Source organism: Periophthalmus magnuspinnatus, chromosome 2 (assembly GCF_009829125.3).
Source record: "Periophthalmus magnuspinnatus isolate fPerMag1 chromosome 2, fPerMag1.2.pri, whole genome shotgun sequence".
NCBI lineage: Eukaryota > Metazoa > Chordata > Actinopteri > Gobiiformes > Gobiidae > Periophthalmus > Periophthalmus magnuspinnatus.
The window spans coordinates 3,501,187-3,520,100 of NC_047127.1; the positions used below are offsets into that span (position 1 = coordinate 3,501,187).

At 40.8% G+C, this 18,914-nt stretch overlaps 1 protein-coding gene across 16 annotated transcripts in view; it reads left to right on the forward strand.

Moving 5' to 3' along the window:
- The window catches only part of dmd (dystrophin), a 500,656-nt gene that overhangs the window by 457,679 nt on the left and 24,063 nt on the right, over positions 1 to 18,914 (forward strand). For all 16 annotated transcript variants that reach the window (XM_055226238.1, XM_055226248.1, XM_055226250.1 and 13 more), the window contains 4 exons: positions 4,087 to 4,198; positions 7,803 to 7,939; positions 10,147 to 10,182; positions 12,535 to 12,600. In XM_055226238.1, coding sequence (XP_055082213.1) covers positions 4,087 to 4,198; positions 7,803 to 7,939; positions 10,147 to 10,182; positions 12,535 to 12,600 — 351 coding nt within the window. The remainder of the gene's footprint in view (positions 1 to 4,086; positions 4,199 to 7,802; positions 7,940 to 10,146; positions 10,183 to 12,534; positions 12,601 to 18,914) is intronic.

Here is an 18,914-nt window from a genome sequence, read left to right on the forward strand (position 1 = left end):
CCGAAGTGTTTTTCCTTTATTTAAACAGTAGGAGAAGAGGTGCCGTTGCTGTTGGGATTTCAGATTAGCGTTCATGTTTTGGAGGAAATTGAAAAGAAGGATGGAGCGCCGGGTCCCGGGGTAGCTCCACTCTGAGACGAGCATTCTGAGTGTCTTTACTTTAAAGTGGACGTACTGTAAGACGCCGTTTTCTGATCTGTTATTATGTTGTTTCCTCGTCGCAAACGGACCTGGAGTTGTGTTTTTTTGTTGTATTTGCTCATGTTTAACACAAAAAAACTGCAGATTTAGACTGCGTTCTTCTCTCAAACTGAAAACGCTCCGTTCTACCTTGTGATGTCATCGTGTGGTGATACAGGAAGTGCTGCACTGTGTTTTTAAACTCCACACACCTTCATTTCTAGGATCATTTGGATCATTTCAGTCCTGTAGTCGCCATTTTTTACTGAACTACAGGTGAAAGTAGCTGTTAATGTGACACTTGATGACATCACCAGGTGGAACAGAGCATTTTGAGCGTTGGAGATGTGGACTCCAACGTGTGTGAATGAAACAAAACACAACTCCAGGTCTGTTTTTGATGAGGAAACAACATTATAACATGACTTAACGTTCAAAAGAGTAAATTTTGTGTAATATATAGCACCTTTAACTTGAAAACTACCACTTTATGACATCACAAGGTGGAACGGAGCATTATGAACTTTGGAGATATAGATGTAAATGAAACAAAACACAAGTCCAGGTCTGTTTTTGAGCAGGAAACAACATTATAACATGATTTTAAAGCGCACAAGAGTCCATTTTGTGACATATGCGACGTTTAAGGAACGCTGATGCTGTTGATTTGAATTGATATTTATGACAAGATTAATCAAAATCAAATCAAAATCGCTATTTAAATCGAAACAATAAATCGCAAAGTTCTAGTTAAAGCAATAATCTAAAAAAACTAACTGTTATTCTACATAAAAAACTGCTAACGCTGTCGTTCAGATCTGCACAAACACGCTCTGAAACATCATTCTTGTTTTAGCATCTCTTCATTTATCAGTTGTTGTTTTTTTGTCAATTCTCCTGAACATGTTTTAAACGTAAACGTGGAACAGAATCCCACAGTTAAAAACACAAATCCAAAACCTAAACTTGATGCTCGTTCAGCTCTAATAAGGTTCATTAAATAGACATAGACATAACACTGGAATAGATCTCACTGCAGGAGGTGGAGGACGCTCATTTGTACAGAAGCTAATGGCCCTGTTTTACCTTAAGCTAACAGGCTAATTAGCACGATTCATTGTGTTTTTTATATAATTTATAAACGCACAAATTGCCAACAGCCAGAACATATATATTCTACTACGAAAACCACTACTACGAACGTTATGGCCCTTAAATTTTATCATAAATCACAATGAAAATGCTCAAATTGCTTCTTACAGTGAACTAAAAGTGTATTATGTAACTTTTCTGATGGGCTGGGTTGGGGAGGGAGGGGCCTAGAATGTTCCACACTACGGCATTAAACTTACCCAACACGCATTTGTTTGATAACAGTTGTTTTTATCGCTCAAAAATACTTCGGAGAACTTGCGGTCGTGAATCTGGCGTGACACTTCCGGCGCCTCTTGCCCGTTTCCATGGAGATTAAAACGTTTATTGCAATACTGTGGAGCATTCCAGACCAGGCGATGCAATCTCCATGGAGACCAAGTTACACAGTGCAGCTTTAAAGGTTCTATATCACGGAAAATGGAATCTTGTGCGGTTTAAGTCATGTTTTAATGTTATCTGCACAAAAACAGACGTGGAATTGTGTTTTGTTTCATTCGCACTCAAAACGCTCTGTTCCACCTTGTGATGTCATGAAGTGGTAGTTTTCAAGTGAACAGCTGCATTTTACCTTGAGTTCAGTAGAAATTGGCAACTCCATCGCTGAAATGATCCAAATGATTCTAGAAATGAAGGTGTGTGGAGTTTAAAAACACAGCGGAGCACTTCCTGTATCACCGCTTGATGACATCACAAGGTGGAACGACATTAGAACATAGATCAGAAAACGGCGTGATACGGGCCCTTTAAACATTGTCTGAATATTGTTATCGAGATATTAACTTTTGTCAATATCGTCCATCTTAAAGTCCAATTCGAGTATGAAAATCGACGCATTCAAAGTTTGGGAAGTAGAATTATCAAAAAATGACAATAAACTCAGACTGTTCTTCCCATAATGCTTAGGGACGCACCGATATTATACTTGTATCAGATATCGACACAGATACTCCAAGATATCGGCTTAATTTACTCCAAAACTGTTCTAATCTTACTTTAAATGCTAAAAAAAACACATTTGGGTCATATTTAACCAGACGCCATTTCTGTTTTCTGTCTCAACCCAAGTATCGGTCGATATTGGGGATCAGCAGGCACCTTAAAATATCGAAAGTATCGGTATCGGAACGGAAAAACCTACTTACCTACCGCCACCGTGGAAACAAAGACGTTCGCCCGGATTGTTTTGCTGGAGGGTAGACGGGAAAATGCAAGCGCAACTAGACCTGCAAACCTGGAAATCAAAGCTGCCGTTTTACCTCCGAGGCTGCAGGGGGCGCTAACCTTTTTGCCATCGCATTGTATTTCGTTGCTTTTTTAAATCCAAAGAAGTTAGCGTAAACATTCAGCGTTTAACATAGATCCGAAACAGCGTAACGTGAGATTTTTAAACATTTCCCGTCTGTTTTTATAATTACTTTTTCCCTCGGAGCGCTGCACTATTTGGCCCGCGGTTTAATCTTCCATAAAAGAAGACGTTTTTGACCTTATCCAAATGTGGCTCCCTCTGCAATATTCCGAGTAATTGTACAGATCAATGCACTCTCTCTAACTACTAAATTGGCAAGTTTTGTTTTGGTCCCAGTTCAAGTGTTTTTGCTCGGATAAAGATACAGATTTTACGGAGTCTCGCTGGTTTTAGAAGAAGTTTTCTTGGGTTTTTTTTCTCATTTTTCCTCCTCCCGTCGTCTCCCGCTTCTTCCTTTTTCTGATAGATTATGTGATTACGCCTCTTTTTTGTATCGCCAATTTCAAAAACAGTAGTTAGTCTGTTTTATCCTCGTAAATCGTCGTAAATCGTCGTATTCCGGGCTCTTTGTCGGGGGGTTTCTTCATAACAGGAGGTGATACATTTTAATGGCGTGTCCCGGGGCAGGTGAAGATATTTCTCATTTAGGGACCGAGGCTCAAGGAATTTTAACTACTGCCTCACCGGGAAAAACGGGAAAAACAGGACAGTAAATCTGCCGTTTACTGGGGTCTGGTCCTTTTGTCCCCAAACTCCATCTGACCTTCCCTCCTCCTTCTCTCCCTCTCCCCCCCCCCCCTTTCTTTCCTTCTCATTCTCTTTCCCCCTCCCTAATCTCTATCGCTTTCCCCCCTCACTTTTTCCCTCTTTCTCTCTCTGTTTCCCCAATCCCGCACTCTCGTTCTCCCTATCTCTCTCTCTCACTTTCCCTCCCCCCTTCCTCTCCCTTTTTCTCTTTTTTCTATTCTTCTCTCCCGTTTTTCCTCTCTTCCTCCCTCTTCTCTTTTCCTCCCTTCCCCCCTCTCTTTCCATCTCTCTTCCCCACCCTCTTTCTCTCCTCCTCCCCTTCTCTCTCTTCCCTCTCTCTTTCCCCCTCTACCCCTCTCTTTCCCCTCCCTCCCTCTTTCCCCCCTCCCCCTCTCCTCCCTCTTTCTCACTCCTCCTTCTCTCCCCCTCTTTCTCTCTTCCCCTCTTTCCCTTCTCCCCCTCCCCCTTTCTCTCCCCGTCTCTCTTTGAATCTCTCCATTTCCCCCCTCTTTCTCTCCTCTCTCTCCACTTCCCTCTTTCCAACTCTCCCCCTCTGTTTCTCTCCTCCTCTCCCCCTCTCCCTCTCTCCCCTCCCTCTCTCTTTCCCCCCTCTCTCCCCCTCTCCCTCACTCACTCTCTCTCTCCCCTTCTCCCCCTGTTTTTCTCTCCTCATCCCTCCCTCTCTCCCCCTCTCTTTCTTCTCCTCTCCTCTCTCCCCCTCTCTCTTCTCTCTCCTCCCTCTTTCTCTCTCTTCACAGATATCGGAGTCTGAAACATTTCAACTATGACATTTGCCAAAGTTGTTTCTTCTCTGGACGCGTCGCTAAAGGACACAAGATGCAGTATCCCATGGTGGAGTACTGCACCCCGGTATGTACATGTACACACTACATGTACACACTACATGTACACTCAACACTACATGTACGCTCAACACTACATGTACACTCAACACTACATGTACGCTCAACACTACATGTACACTCAACACTACATGTACACACTACATGTACACACTACATGTACACTCAACACTACATGTACACTCAATACTACATGTACACTCAATACTACATCTACTCAACACTACATGTACGCTCAACACTACATGTACGCTCAACACTACATGTACACTCAATACTACATGTACACACTACATGTACACTCAACACTACATGTACGCTCAACACTACATGTACGCTCAACACTACATGTACACTCAACACTACATGTACACTCAACACTACATGTACACTCAACACTACATGTACACTCAATACTACATGTACACTCAACACTACATGTACACTCAACACTACATGTACGCTCAACACTACATGTACACTCAATACTACATGTACACACTACATGTACACTCAACACTACATGTACGCTCAACACTACATGTACGCTCAACACTACATGTACACTCAACACTACATGTACACTCAACACTACATGTACGCTCAACACTACATGTACACTCAATACTACATGTACACTCAACACTTTACATCTACACTCAACACTTTGAGTCTTGATGTTGTGTTAGAATGACTTAATTCAGGGGTGTCCAATCTATGGCCCGGGGGCCAAATGCAGCCCTCAGACCAATTTTTATTGGCCCTCAGTCCTTCAGTTGAATTGGCCCAATTGATCATACTCAGTACTTTTTATGGCACATTTGAGTAATCCTCCTAATATAACCTAAATAACATCACACTGCACTGTCTCACACACAATATTAATATTTCAAGCTTTATTTAAAGTTTAAATGCACCGTCTGAATTATACACTGTTCTGTCACTGGTTTGTGGCTCTCCATGTCAAATACTTTTTAAGATATGGCCGTCAGTGAAAAGAGTTTGGACACCTCTGACTGAATTTGTCCCACATGGGCGAAATAAAACCAAATCAAGTTCTTTCATTTGTAAATATGTGGGGAAAATATCTATTTTAATAGTAAAACGTGCAGTAGAAGTACTCGCTGTAGACTGCAGCATAGGAACAGCAGAGGGAGATGCAGTAGTAGTAGCTGTAGAACTATTTTTGTAGTAGTACTAGTAGCTTTAGTAGTTGTTGCTTTAGTAGTAGTAGTAGCCCTCATAGTAGTAGTCATGGTGGTAGTAGTAGCAGTAGTAGCAGCTGTAGTAGTATTAGTAGCACCAGTAGTAGTTATAGTACATGTTATAATTCCCCACTCGCCCATAGATGTTGTATTACAGTTCCACCTGATATAACAGTACTATGATATTAAAGTACTTCAGTCTGGATATTTAAACCTTTGTGAAAACTCCAAACCCTCACGACTCATAACGACTCGTAACATCCTCTTAAAATAACAGCCGTAGATATTTTTTCCTACCTTCATAAATTTCCTTGTTTTATTTCAGACTTTAAGGTCAAAACGGGCGTCAAACACTGAGTATTTTCCGAGCGCGGGACTATTTATAAACGCTTTCAAATAACCTTCTACAGTAAGTTTCTACAGTAAGTACAAAATGGGGCTAAAAACGTCCTGGCGTCGCTCCAGTCGTGTAAAACGCTCCAGATTGAGGCTCGTTCTCGTCGTAAAGTCGCGGCGGAGCTGTAACGCGGCGAGAGAAAGTGTGAGACCTCAGGTAAACTCCGACATAAAAGCAGGAATAAAAAAAAAAACGCGGTGGATTTCACAGCGGGGCTCAGTGGCGACTTCACTAAAGGCGTGAAATACATTTGACCGAAGCGTATAACGGCGCCGCTCTGCCCCCCGCGCCGCCGTAAACCTCAGTCCTGTGAGTATTTCTCAAACGCAGAGTAAAGTGATTTCAAATACTGAGGCAGGAGGAGAATCTGCTGCAGTAGAAAAGTATAAATACACATAAACTCTACTTAAGTGCGTTTAACGGTGTGTACTTTTCACTGTTACTTTACTACATTTGAGAGCAGTGTCTGTACTTTCTACTGCACTATGTTTTTGAACACGACTGCAAACTAAAAAGTACTTTTCCTATGATTTGAGGCGTTATTTTTACCGTGTTTGTAGTAACATCGGGATTAAAGTTTTTGAGTTCGAGAGCAAAACAAAATAAACAAAATTCATGAGAAAAGTTAAGAGATTGATTCATTTTGTTTTGTTTATGCATCATTTTGAATTAATATCACGACATTTACACTTAAAATGAACGACACGTGTGAAATACTTTTACTTTTAGTCTTTACTCTGTACTCTAAAAGTACAGTTTTAAATGTGTACTTTAATACTTAGGTAGAATTTTTCATGTGATACTTTCACTTGAGTAACTTTTTATGTCTGTATCTGTACTTTTACTTGAGAAACACAATTCAGATGTAAAAAGTTACTCAAGTAAAAGTACAGATAGAGTAGTACTTCTATAGTTACTAATACTTTTACTTTGTTTTTTCATGTGATACTTTTACTTTACTTTTACTCCTTTCTCTATAATCTAAAAGTACATTTTTAAACGGGCACTTTTACATTTGAATTATGTTACTCAAGTAAAAGTACAGATAGAGTACTTTTATACTTATTATTATTACTATTTTAATACTTCTTAGTTTTTTCATGTGATTCTTTTACTTGAGTAACTTTTTACTTCTGTGTCTGTACTTTTACTACAGTAGTATGATTGAGTACCTCCTCAGCTCATAACACTCTGGTCTCTACAGTGGAGGCATGAAGTTGACTCTGTGTTGAATGAAGTATAAAGTATCAGAGTACACGAGTCTGTGTTGAATGAAGTATCAGAGTACACGAGTCTGTGTTGAATGAAGTATCAGAGTACATGAGTCTGTTTAATGAAGTATCAGAGTACACGAGTCTGTGTTGAAGTACCAGAGTACATAAGTCTGTTTAATGAAGTATCAGAGTACATGAGTCTGTTTAATGAAGTATCAGAGTACACGAGTCTGTGTTGAATGAAGTACCAGAGTACATGAGTCTGTGTTGAAGTACCAGAGTACACGAGTCTGTGTTGAATGAAGTACCAGAGTACATGAGTCTGTGTTGAATGAAGTACCAGAGTACATGAGTCTGTTTAATGAAGTATCAGAGTACACGAGTCTGTGTTGAAGTACCAGAGTACATAAGTCTGTTTAATGAAGTATCAGAGTACATAAGTCTGTTTAATGAAGTATCAGAGTACATGAGTCTGTTTAATGAAGTATCAGAGTACACGAGTCTGTGTTGAATGAAGTACCAGAGTACATGAGTCTGTGTTGAAGTACCAGAGTACACGAGTCTGTGTTGAATGAAGTACCAGAGTACATGAGTCTGTGTTGAAGTACCAGAGTACATGAGTCTGTGTTGAAGTACCAGAGTACATAAGTCTGTGTTGAATGAAGTACCAGAGTACACGAGTCTGTGTTGAAGTACCAGAGTACATGAGTCTGTGTTGAAGTACCAGAGTACATGAGTCTGTGTTGAAGTACCAGAGTACACGAGTCTGTACTGAACAGATCTGTCTCTGTCCAGACCACCTCAGGGGAGGACGTCAGGGACTTTGCCAAGGTGCTGAAGAACAAGTTTAGAACCAAGCGCTACTTTGCCAAACACCCTCGAATGGGCTACCTCCCCGTCCAGACCATCCTCGAGGGGGACAACATGGAGACGTGAGTGGACCAGGACACACAACACACACAGGACACACAACACACACATCACACACAACACACATCACACACAACACACATCACACACATCACGCACAACACAGACTCCGAAACATTAAAGGGGACGTATGACACTGTTTCCTCATCACAAACAGACCTGGAGTTGTGTTTTTTTGTTTCATTCACACTTGTTTAACACAAAAAAACTGCGTATTTAGGCTGAGTTCTTTTCTCAAACTGAAAACGCTCTGTTCCACCTTGTGATGTCATCATGTGGCGATACAGGAAGTGCTCCACTGTGTTTTTAAACTCCACACACCTTCATTTCTAGAATCATTTGGATAATTTCAGCCTCTGGAATTGCAAATCTCTACTGAACTAAAGGTAAAAAAGTAGGTGTTAACTTAAACGTTTGTAGCACTTCATGACATCACAAGGTGGAACAGAGCATTTTGAGCTTTTTTTGTTATTCAAACATGTGTGAATGAAACAAAACACAACTCCAGGTCTGTTTTTGAGGAGGTAACAACATTATAACACGACTTAACGCTCACAAGAGTTAATTTTGTGTAATATAGGACCTTTAATTATAATAATAGCAGTAATAATAATTATAATACTTATATTTAAATGTCTGTTTAGTGTTGTACAACCTAAAGATGATACTGTTGAAAATAGAAAATGATTTGTTTTAAGTAATAGACGACAGGGCAGCTGCATGGATAATTACCTTGACACTTGTGCAGTTTGTGAAAATATTATAATCCACAGAAAGAAAACAGAACATTAAATGGACTAAACTGTTAAAAAGTGTATCAAGTATCATAACAACCAAAGAGCCAATCCAAAGCGAGGTTGTTGAAGGTAACGCCCCTTCTCGCCCACGCCGTTGGTTTAGCAGGGAGTGGGCGCTTGGCAACGCTGTCAATCAAACCAGTTGCTAACGCTAGCGGGAGTGACCTGAAGGGAAAAAAGGCGCCTGATTTGTCTGTTATTAATGTTTACATTTTGATTTACAGACACAAAAGTGAAATAAAAACCACAGGATCATGTAGAGCGGGTTAATACGAACATTTAAGACCAAAATGTTGAGTCTGACAGTGGTAGTTTTTCAATAGAAAGTGAATTGGAGCCAGGCTAGCACGTTAGCTATGTCCATTTATATAAACAGTCTGTGCTTATACTCCAGTACAGTCATAACCGCGGTCCTCAGTGTGACCTGGATGGACGGGCCACTCTCTAAATCTGATGTTTTGGGCCCGTTTATCATAAAAATCAGAGTTAGCGTCCGTCCTGTAGCTCTAGCGCTCCATTTAAACGCATTACATATTTCGCCCTGATGTAATTTCCCTGCCCACAATCATTAACATTTACTGAAAGCATCAGCGCTAGGAATATGCTAATACCAACCGGGTTTCTGAATCAATATTTGTCAGTAAGAATTTGACCCGAAGGTCACATCAGCAACGCTATGCTAATTTCCATACTTTTATGCTAATATCAAAATCTACTGGGAAATACGGCTTGAATTCCCTCGTATTCAGATATTTTCAACGGCGTCTCTTACAATAATGGAACTAGCAGCTTCGTCGATACTTCAGTGTGTACTTTAGTAGTATTTCTGCGCGGTAATCCCTGTATTACCTCACACCGTTTATATGTATTGATGTTTCTGTAGGTTTTAATACGCGAAAAGTCAATTTTTATCTGAATGAAAGGCAAAAATTGGTGCGAAAGATGTTGACGAATATCGAAATTCTGTCAATAATTTATGTAAGAAAATTATCCGCAAGGTTAGCGTCTCTCCAGTGAAAGAAAGTTCAATCAATATTACATTTTGTCATCTTCCCTCGCAGTTTAAAAACTAAAAAGTAGCACATTTATTTATTTTTTAACTTTATTTTTACAGGGAGATCCAATGAGAACATTTAGACCTGTTCAAAATACAGAAAAATATTTAAAAAACAACAACAAATAAGTATAAAAGTCCATTTAAAACATTCAAAACAGATGCAGTATATATAAAAAGTAGATAATTAAATTGCGTGCGAGTGGAAGTGCCCATGCTCCGCCCATCTTGTCCCTGTTATCTCCACGGCAACCGCCTCCAGTGCTTCTTCTCATGACTACAGTTCCCATCACGCTTTGCCTTGTGTCTCGCTCCTCCCACTTCCTGTGTCATCATCTCAGGTTTTTTTGTCTTGCAGTCCTGTCACTCTGATCAACTTCTGGCCCGTAGATGCGTGAGTATCCGGCCCACACAAAAAACACCCGCACACAAACGCCGCAGATACAGAGCGTTCATCGGCCCATTCTGTCATCTGTGCTCATTTTACATTAGCCGACTGCTACTGCTAACCCATGTCATGTTTGTATTCCATAACTCAACTAAAATAAGTGTAAAATGAATGTAAAAGTCCTCACACATAAACAAACTCCTGCTACACTTCGTCTAAACTCCTAAATAAGTCACAAAAAGACGAGGAATGTGCCGATATTTGCTGAAAATAGCAAAATATCTGTATTATTATATTGATATTGGAACCGATATATCACCCATTCCTACAAAAGACCTTAGAAAACACTGTATATTGTAATTATATTTAACAGATTGTAAAGTAAGGAGTGAATGATGATCGATATTCACACGTGGAGTGGGATTAGTACAGCACAGTTTAGCATAAAATGTTTGAAAATCCAGATTTATCTCAAGATTTAAACATTTTTAATTTAGTTTTTCAGTCATCACAACAAACTAAAATAAAGTAAACAATAAATCTGTAGACGTAAAGCTCCTAGATCAGGGGTCTCAAACTCACGGCTGGAGATTTCTAATTTTTACAGAGCTAAGAAATGAAAGAAAACATGTGGATTGTGAGAAAAGAAGCTTCAGAAATAGTTGGGAGTGACTATAATAATAATAATAATAATACATTTTATTTATAATGCACTCTTCATTCCATAGAATCTCAGAGTGCTACAATAAAACAAGAACTTTAAACCAAAACTAAACTGCTAAATACCAAAAAAAAAACATCTGCAATAAGCTCTTTTACATAAAAAGGTCTTTAGATTAGCTTTAAAAAAAGTTCAGGTTCTGTGCGGCTCTCAGCTAAAGAGGAGGAGCCTCGTGAGCTAAAGAGGAGCAGCCTCGTGAGCTAAAGAGGAGGAGCAGCCTCGTGAGCTAAAGAAGAGGAGCAGCCTCGTGAGCTAAAGAAGAGGAGCAGCCTCGTGAGCTAAAGAGGAGCAGCCTCGTGAGCTAAAGAGGAGGAGCAGCCTCGTGAGCTAAAGAAGAGGAGCAGCCTCGTGAGCTAAAGAAGAGGAGCAGCCTCGTGAGCTAAAGAGGAGCAGCCTCGTGAGCTAAAGAGGAGCAGCCTCGTTAGCTAAAGAAGAGCAGCCTCGTGAGCTAAAGAGGAGCAGCCTCGTGAGCTGAAGAAGAGGAGCAGCCTCGTGAGCTAAAGAGGAGCAGCCTCGTGAGCTAAAGAAGAGGGGCAGCCTCGTGAGCTAAAGAGGAGGAGCCTCGTTAGCTAAAGAGGAGGAGCCTCGTGAGCTAAAGAGGAGCAGCCTCGTGAGCTAAAGAGGAGCAGCCTCGTGAGCTAAAGAGGAGCAGCCTCGTGAGCTAAAGAGGAGGAGCAGCCTCGAGAGAAGAAAAGAGGAGGAGTGTCTGGGGAAAGAAGCGGTCAACCATCACACTACAGTTTACATCACATGTTCTTCATATCTACTCAAAGGTCAAAGGTTACGTCTGCTCCTTAAGTGTCTGTACAGAAGTTGATGCTCTGGTTGAAAATACGTCAAATAAAACCAACACAGAGACACTTTAGGATTTCGAAATACTGCTTAAACATCATAACAACATAAATAATGAATACAGTATTACTTTATGAACTAGCTTATTGTTTTCTTCAAATCTGTGACCGGACAAAACGTTTGAGTGAAGACGTTTGGCTGCTCTTCTTTTACTACGACTCAAACCTGGACGACTGAGGGCTTAAACTGACATAATATCTTAGTTTATTATAATTCTGACATATTATTGATGTTAAAAACTTCATTAGCCCCTGCTCCAGTTGCGTTTCAGACTCCTGTCCTAGATAAGCTACTCTCATGCTAACGCTAGCACCAGTTACACACATAAAATTACAGATTACACACAGTTACTACTACTATTTATGTTTAAAATAGAAAAATAGTTGGTAGTAGAACGCTAACGCTCCGCCCTGAAGAGAAGCTAATACAGAATTCTCAAGGACACTCGGACAAAGCGGGTTAGCCGTGTCCGTAGCGGCCTTATGATAAACGCTCATGTCTCCCGGCGTAAAGTGTGAGCTCTTAAAAATCAATAGTTTTTTCCAAAGTAGACAAAACAAGAGCGTGTTTACAATTCACGCCATGGTTTCCACATCTGTGCGGTGTTGTGTCTGCTGCTCATAGCTCTCCCTGTGGATTTGTCGGGATTGTGCATGTGTGTGTGCGTTTGTACGTGTGGGAGTGTTTGGGGAATAATAGCCCCCAAGATACGTTTTTTGTTGGGTTTTTTTAGATACGTTTTCCGATTGTTCTAATCTATCCTACTTTTTTTGGTTTTTTTTCAGGCCTGGATCGTCCCCTCAGCTGTCCCACGATGACACGCACACCCGGATCGAGCACTACGCTAATCGGTAACGCGGCAATTACTGCTATACTTATGCTAAACGGGCTAAAATGGCATTAGCGACACTTGGTTGTAGTGCTAGAAAAAGCAGCGTTTTTCGTAAAATGTGGTTCCCAAGTCGAAAATACTTGATCGATAGTTGTTTAAAGGTGTTATAATGTTGTTACCTCCTGAAAAACAGACCTGGAGTTGTGTTTTGTTTCATTCACATGTTTGAGTAACAGTTTATTATTAATCTGTCTACATTTCCAAAGCTCAAAATGCTCTGTTCCACCTTGTGATGTCATAAAGTGCTGCCTTTTACCTTTAGCTCAGTAGAGATTGGCAATCCCAGCGCGTCAAACTCAAATTCACAGTGGGCCACAATTAAAAAAAAAGACAAATTCACCGGGCAAACTTTTTCACATGGAACTTAAAGCTTAAAGACAAAATCTGGAACTAAAGCTTGATATTACAAACATGAGTAATTAGATTTGAATTAAAACACACATCAGTAGTATCCATTTCTTACTTAAATAAATCAAATAAATTATGTCTCTCTCAGTAGCAATTAATTTGTCCGAAGTGACGAGTAGCTTGGTTGCTAATGTGGGACACTCGCTGGTCTTAACTGTGCGGCAGCGTACTAGCAAAGCATTCTGGGATTTGTAGTATTAGTGGTACATGCGTTATATACCAGTGCGACGGCTCTAATGCACATTTGATATGATCTCACGGGCCAAATATAATCACACTGCGGGCCAGAGCTTGACGTTTGTGGTGTACGGAGTTTAAAAACACAGCGGGGCACTTCCTGTATCACCACATGATGACATCACAAGGTGGAACAGAGTGTTTTCCGTTTGGCAGAAGAACTCAGCCTAAATACGCAGGTTTATTTGTGAGATTGAAGCAACAAAACACAACTCCAGGTCTGTTTTTATGACGACGTTTTCAGTTCCCCGTTTAAAAAGACGTAATGTTTTCTTTTAAATCATCAATCGCTACGGCAACGGCCCCTTTTTGTCCTGATCATTCTGAACCCCATGGATAGATTTTCCTCTCTTCTCTCTCTCTTTCTCCGGTTTGATCCAGACTGCGACCTGGTTTAACCTGAGCTTTTATTCCGTAGCTCCGAGTCTTAACCATTTTTAAGAACATCCCAAGCTCCTATACGATACTTTTATTGCAAAAAACCCTCCCTCTTAAATCACATATAGGTTTTCTAACATCATTGCGCCCCCTCCTGTCCCGCTTTCTCCGCCGCTTTCACCGTCCCGAGCCCGGCGAGCGTCCCGCGTAAATGGCTCCTCCAGAGAGCTCCAAAACCGCGTGATCCATACGGTTTAAAATAATAAACTTCGAGAAAGAAACGCCGAAAAGACAACTCCTCGTCTTCGTCCTCGACTTTGTCTTCTCTCCGCTCAACTGTGAACTCACCGGGGATCCCTCGTCCTAATTTTGCGCTCGGCGAATCAACGCATTTCATCTGCGTTTAATTTGATCAGCTCCAAAGTTGAACAAAATCCTCCTTTTTAAATGTTCCTCTAAAAACAGCGTTATTTTTATATCGCGGCGGATCACAGAAAGGCCCAGAGCCAGATGGCGGTTGTGTAGTTGAGTGCTTCCTGTCACCGACCTGGGAGTTAAATTTGGCTCGTGATTTCGAAATAGTTTGAAATAATTAGATGGTGCTACTTTTAAAAGGCACAGTCGTGGGATTTGATGACAGATTTTTGAAGGTGACGCGAGACACGGGTGGAAAAGAAATTTGAGCTGCAAAAAAACGACGACTTCAGTATGGACAGACCGTTGACTGCGTATATAAATGCACATCGCTAACAGTGGCATAAATTAGCGTCAGTATTTTTAGTTTATCGTCTATTTTACTTCAGCGACGTGTCAAACTTCGAAATGTGTTATCGTGACACGTCTACAGCTGCCAAACATCAACCGATACCAGCGCAGAGACTGAAAACGGCATTTATTTCCTTTAAAATAAACTTAAATCAAAACTGATCCAAACGTGTTGTGTCGCGGTTAATTACAACTGAAATGACGACAGAACAACTTTGTCTAAATCAAAAATCAAATATTTAAAGACTTTCTAGGCTAATTGTGACAGGAATTACCGTATTTTCTGGACTATAAGTCGCACTTTTTTTCTTTTCATAGTTTGGCCAAAGGTGCGACTTATACTCAGATGTGACTTATAAGTGGAATATAAGTCACATCTGAGTATATAATTTCACATTTTTGTTGAAGTCACACTGACAACTGCGTTTTTTCCTTCATTATTAAGCATTTTTTGACTTATACTCCAGAGCGACATAGTCCAGAAAATACGGTACTCAGTTTTGTTAAGTAAAAGTACAGACACCAGAGCAAAGAAATACTCTAAAAGTAAAAGTATCACATGAAAAAATCTGCTTTAGCAAAAGTTTTAAAGTACCTGCTTAAAAATGTACTTAGAGAGTAAAGACTAAAAGTATTTGACGCAGATTTTGAGGTGAAGAACCGTATTTTCTGGACTATAAGTTGCGCTTTTTCAGAGTTTGTCCGGGGGTGCGACTTATACTCAGATGTGTGGAATATAAGTCACATCTGAGTATATAATGTCACACTGAAAACTTGACAACCGTGTTTTTTTCTCCATTATTATGCGTTTTTTGACAGATTTTTTGAATACTCTGGAGCGACTTATAGTCCAGAAAACACCGTAGTCTTATATGAACTGATACATCCAACCAGGAAATCGTCCAAACTAATATTTCTAAGCGCGTACACCAGTATTTGATCGTTGCATCGCTAATCATCATCAAGTAGACGTGTCTTATGTCTAGAACAACAAAAACGCCCCTATGTTACGACCCAATTGTGGAGTAAAACAAATTTAAGAAGAACCAGAAGTTACGAAAAATAATAAACAGCGTTGAACTTTTACCTTTGTTTCCCTGTGTCGTTTTTGAATATGTTTTGATCCACCGTTGTCGGGTCGTGACATATTTATGGGAGGTTCGTTTAAACAATTGAAAACCCTTAAAACGTTGTCATATTTGTGCTTTTAGTTGCCTTTCGTTTGTTTAGGTTGTTCCACTTTTGCGTTTCTGACATAATTGGGCAATTTGGTTGTAGTTAAAGAGTATTTTGGATGTTTTTTGAGCTGTTTCGTGCAGGTCGAGTAGGTCTTTCGGTGGATTCTGTGCTGTATGATTAAAAAAAAACATATAAATAAACGAATAATAATTATAAACGTGACATAAAGAGTCGCTTTTTGAAGGTAAGATCCAATCATTTCATCTAAAATGGAACCACGTCTTTGTCAGCGTCCTCCCCAATCACATCTCGCTGAGCACAACAACAAACGGCACCTTTCAGAGCGAAGATAATAAAAATGAAAACGCCAACGCCGAACAAAAGGAAAACAAAACAAAACCGAATTGGACCATCTCTGGACAGGCCGATAGAGCTCGTTCAAAACACGAGTAAACACGAGCTATTTAAATACAGCTAACGCGTTTATTAAGGAAAAACATCTACTCTTCTCTTGCTAGGTCGTAGGTCACGCAAGCACAATTGGCTCGAGCTAGCTAGCGCGCGGTGTCTCGAAGCGCATGCAAATTTTTATTAGAAGTGTAAAATCTAAAATAAACAAGCTATTAAAATTCTAACTAATTAAAATCAAGACTAACGGAGTGTTTTGAAATGTAGAATAGTTCGGTTTGTTTTTTTAAAATTTTGTTATGCTTCAAAATCAGCGTTAGCGTTAGCATTTAGAACAAACATTTCTCAAGCGTCGCTGCGTCGCGTTTAACTTGTCGTCATTCACCCGCAGTTTCCTGTCGACTGCCGGAGCTTTAAATATTTATTAATTTTAGCGTGACTCTGCAAAAACCTCACAAGAGATAAATCTGGAACAGGAAGTAGTGACGCTAACAGAGAGGCTGCCGGGCGCTATTGTGCACCGAGCCGATTAAGACCAACAAAACATTAAATTATGTTATCACCGTAGCGACGCAGACGTCCAAACGCGGTGCTTTTGGTTGTGTATTAAAGCCCAAAGTGCATGTCTGTTTGAGTAAGGGATACCTTGACACTTCATCAAATGTAAATGTTTTATTTATGTGAACTTTTCCCGGTCTCTTATCCCACATCGGGCTCTCGAGGCTCGTGTGTGTGTGTGTGTGTGTGTGTGTGTGTACAGCGCCGTATTCCCCACCTTGCTGAATAGGTTAGAAAGATTTGGCCGCTTTTGTCAGGCGATAATAGGGATGACGAATGGAGCCTGGCCGGACTAAAATGTCAAGATATCCCTTTGCTTACAGCCTCATTTGAATGCGTGGACATAATAAAGTGAAGCGCCGCGGCTGTGTTTAGATGTTCTTAATAACGCTTTGCCTGTAGCTTCAGCATGGCGTCGATGCCCGCTCGAAAACGGAAGCAAAACTCTCACCAAAGAATGCGTGTGTTTTTGCTAGTTTGTAAAGCTAACCAAATTACAACGCTGGGGGACAAGAAGGAGATGGACAAAAAAGCGAAATGTGCTCTTGGTTTGGAGTTGGTAAATGAGGCAGTACTACGAAAGCGAGTGTCATGGGCGGGCGTTGGTTCTTGGTAACTTCCACGTGCCTTAACTGTTGCCAGATTTTACATAGAAGGCGAAGAAGTTGAGTAACTGGGATTTAATGTAGTTTCAGTGGCTTTTTATGGACAAAAGAGTGAAATGGGCACTTGGTTTGGAGGTGGAAAGTGGGGAAGTATCAAGAAAGTAGTTCCACGGGTGGCGTTAGTTCTTGGTAACTTCCAGCGGCCTTGACAGTTGCCAGATTCGACATAAAAGGTGAAGAAGTCGAGTAATTGGGCTTTAATGTAGTATCACTGGGTTTTTACACCGTTGAGGAACAAGAAAGAGATGGACAAAAGAGCGAAATGCGCATTTGGTTTGGACGTGGTAGATGGTGCAGTACTACGAAAGCGAGTGTCATGGGCGAGTGTTGGTTCTTGGTAACTTCCACGTACCTTGACGGTTGCCAGATTTGACATAAAAGGTGAAGAAGTCGAGTTTCAGTGGCTGGTCCCGCGCTTTGTCTGGAGTTGGTAGGTGGGGAAGTATCAAAAAAGCTAGTGCCACGGGCGTTGGTTCTTGGTAACTTCCGGGTGCCTTAACGAATGCCGGATTTGACATAAAAGGCGAAGAAGTCGAGTAATTTGGCTTTAATGTAGTTTCAGTGGCTTTTCACACCATTGGGGGACAAGAAGAGATGGACAAAAGAGTGAAATGGGCTCGTGGTTTGGAGGTGGAAAGTTGGAAAGTATCGAGAAAACTAGTTCCACGGGTGGCGTTGGTTCTTGGTAACTTCCACGAACCTTGACAGTTTCCAGATTTCACACAAAAGGCGAAGAAATGGAGAAATTGGGGTTTAATGTCAGTGGCTTTTTACACCGTTGGGGGAGAAGAAGGAGATGGACAAAAGAGCGAAGTATTAAGAAAGCTGGTGCCACAGGTGGGCGTTGGTTCTTGGTAACTTCCAGGTGCCTTGACGGTTGCCAGATTTCACATTTAAAAGGCGAATAAGTCGAGTAATTGGGCTTTAATGTAGTTTCACTGGCTTTTTACACTGTTGGGGGACAAGAAAGAGATGGACAAAAGAGTGAAATGCGCTTTTGGTCTGGAGTTGGTAGATGAGGCAGTATTACGAAAAAGCTAGTGTCACGGGCGTTGGTTCTTGGTAACTTCCGAGTGCGTAACGGTAGCTTGATTTTAGATAAAAGGTGAAGAAGTTGAGTTTCACTGGCTTTTCCTTCCATAGAACTAAACGTCGTCTTTTATTCGCTCCATAAAGTGGAGCAGAAGGAGATGGACAAAAGAGCGAGCAGGTGGTAGATGGGGCAGTATTAGCTCTAAAGAAAGCTAATGCCGCGGGGGTTTGCTTTTGATCCAGGAGACTTGGTTCTCGGTCGCCTCCGGGCTTCTAGACGGTTGCCAGATTTCAGCGGCGAGGAGAAGAAATTAAGTAATTGGGCTTTAATATAGTTTCAGGGGCCGGTCCCTGCTCGGAGCTAAACGTCGTTTTTATTTGCTGCTTAAAGTGGACACTCAGCAGCAGCACCCGGGCAATTAAAGTGCCTCTATGACGTTTGTAACAGTTTTAGCATTATCGACCCTCGTGTCAAGAGCAGAGCGAGCCGCTTGTTTACTCCCTCTAATGGGCAGGAAAAGTTTGGAGAAATTTGGACAGCTCAAAGTTAACTTATAAAATATAGTTTTTAAACGTAAACTGGACTTTTAACAGTTTGTGACTTCTGGAAAAAAAAACTATGTACAGAAGTGGATTTGCTCTT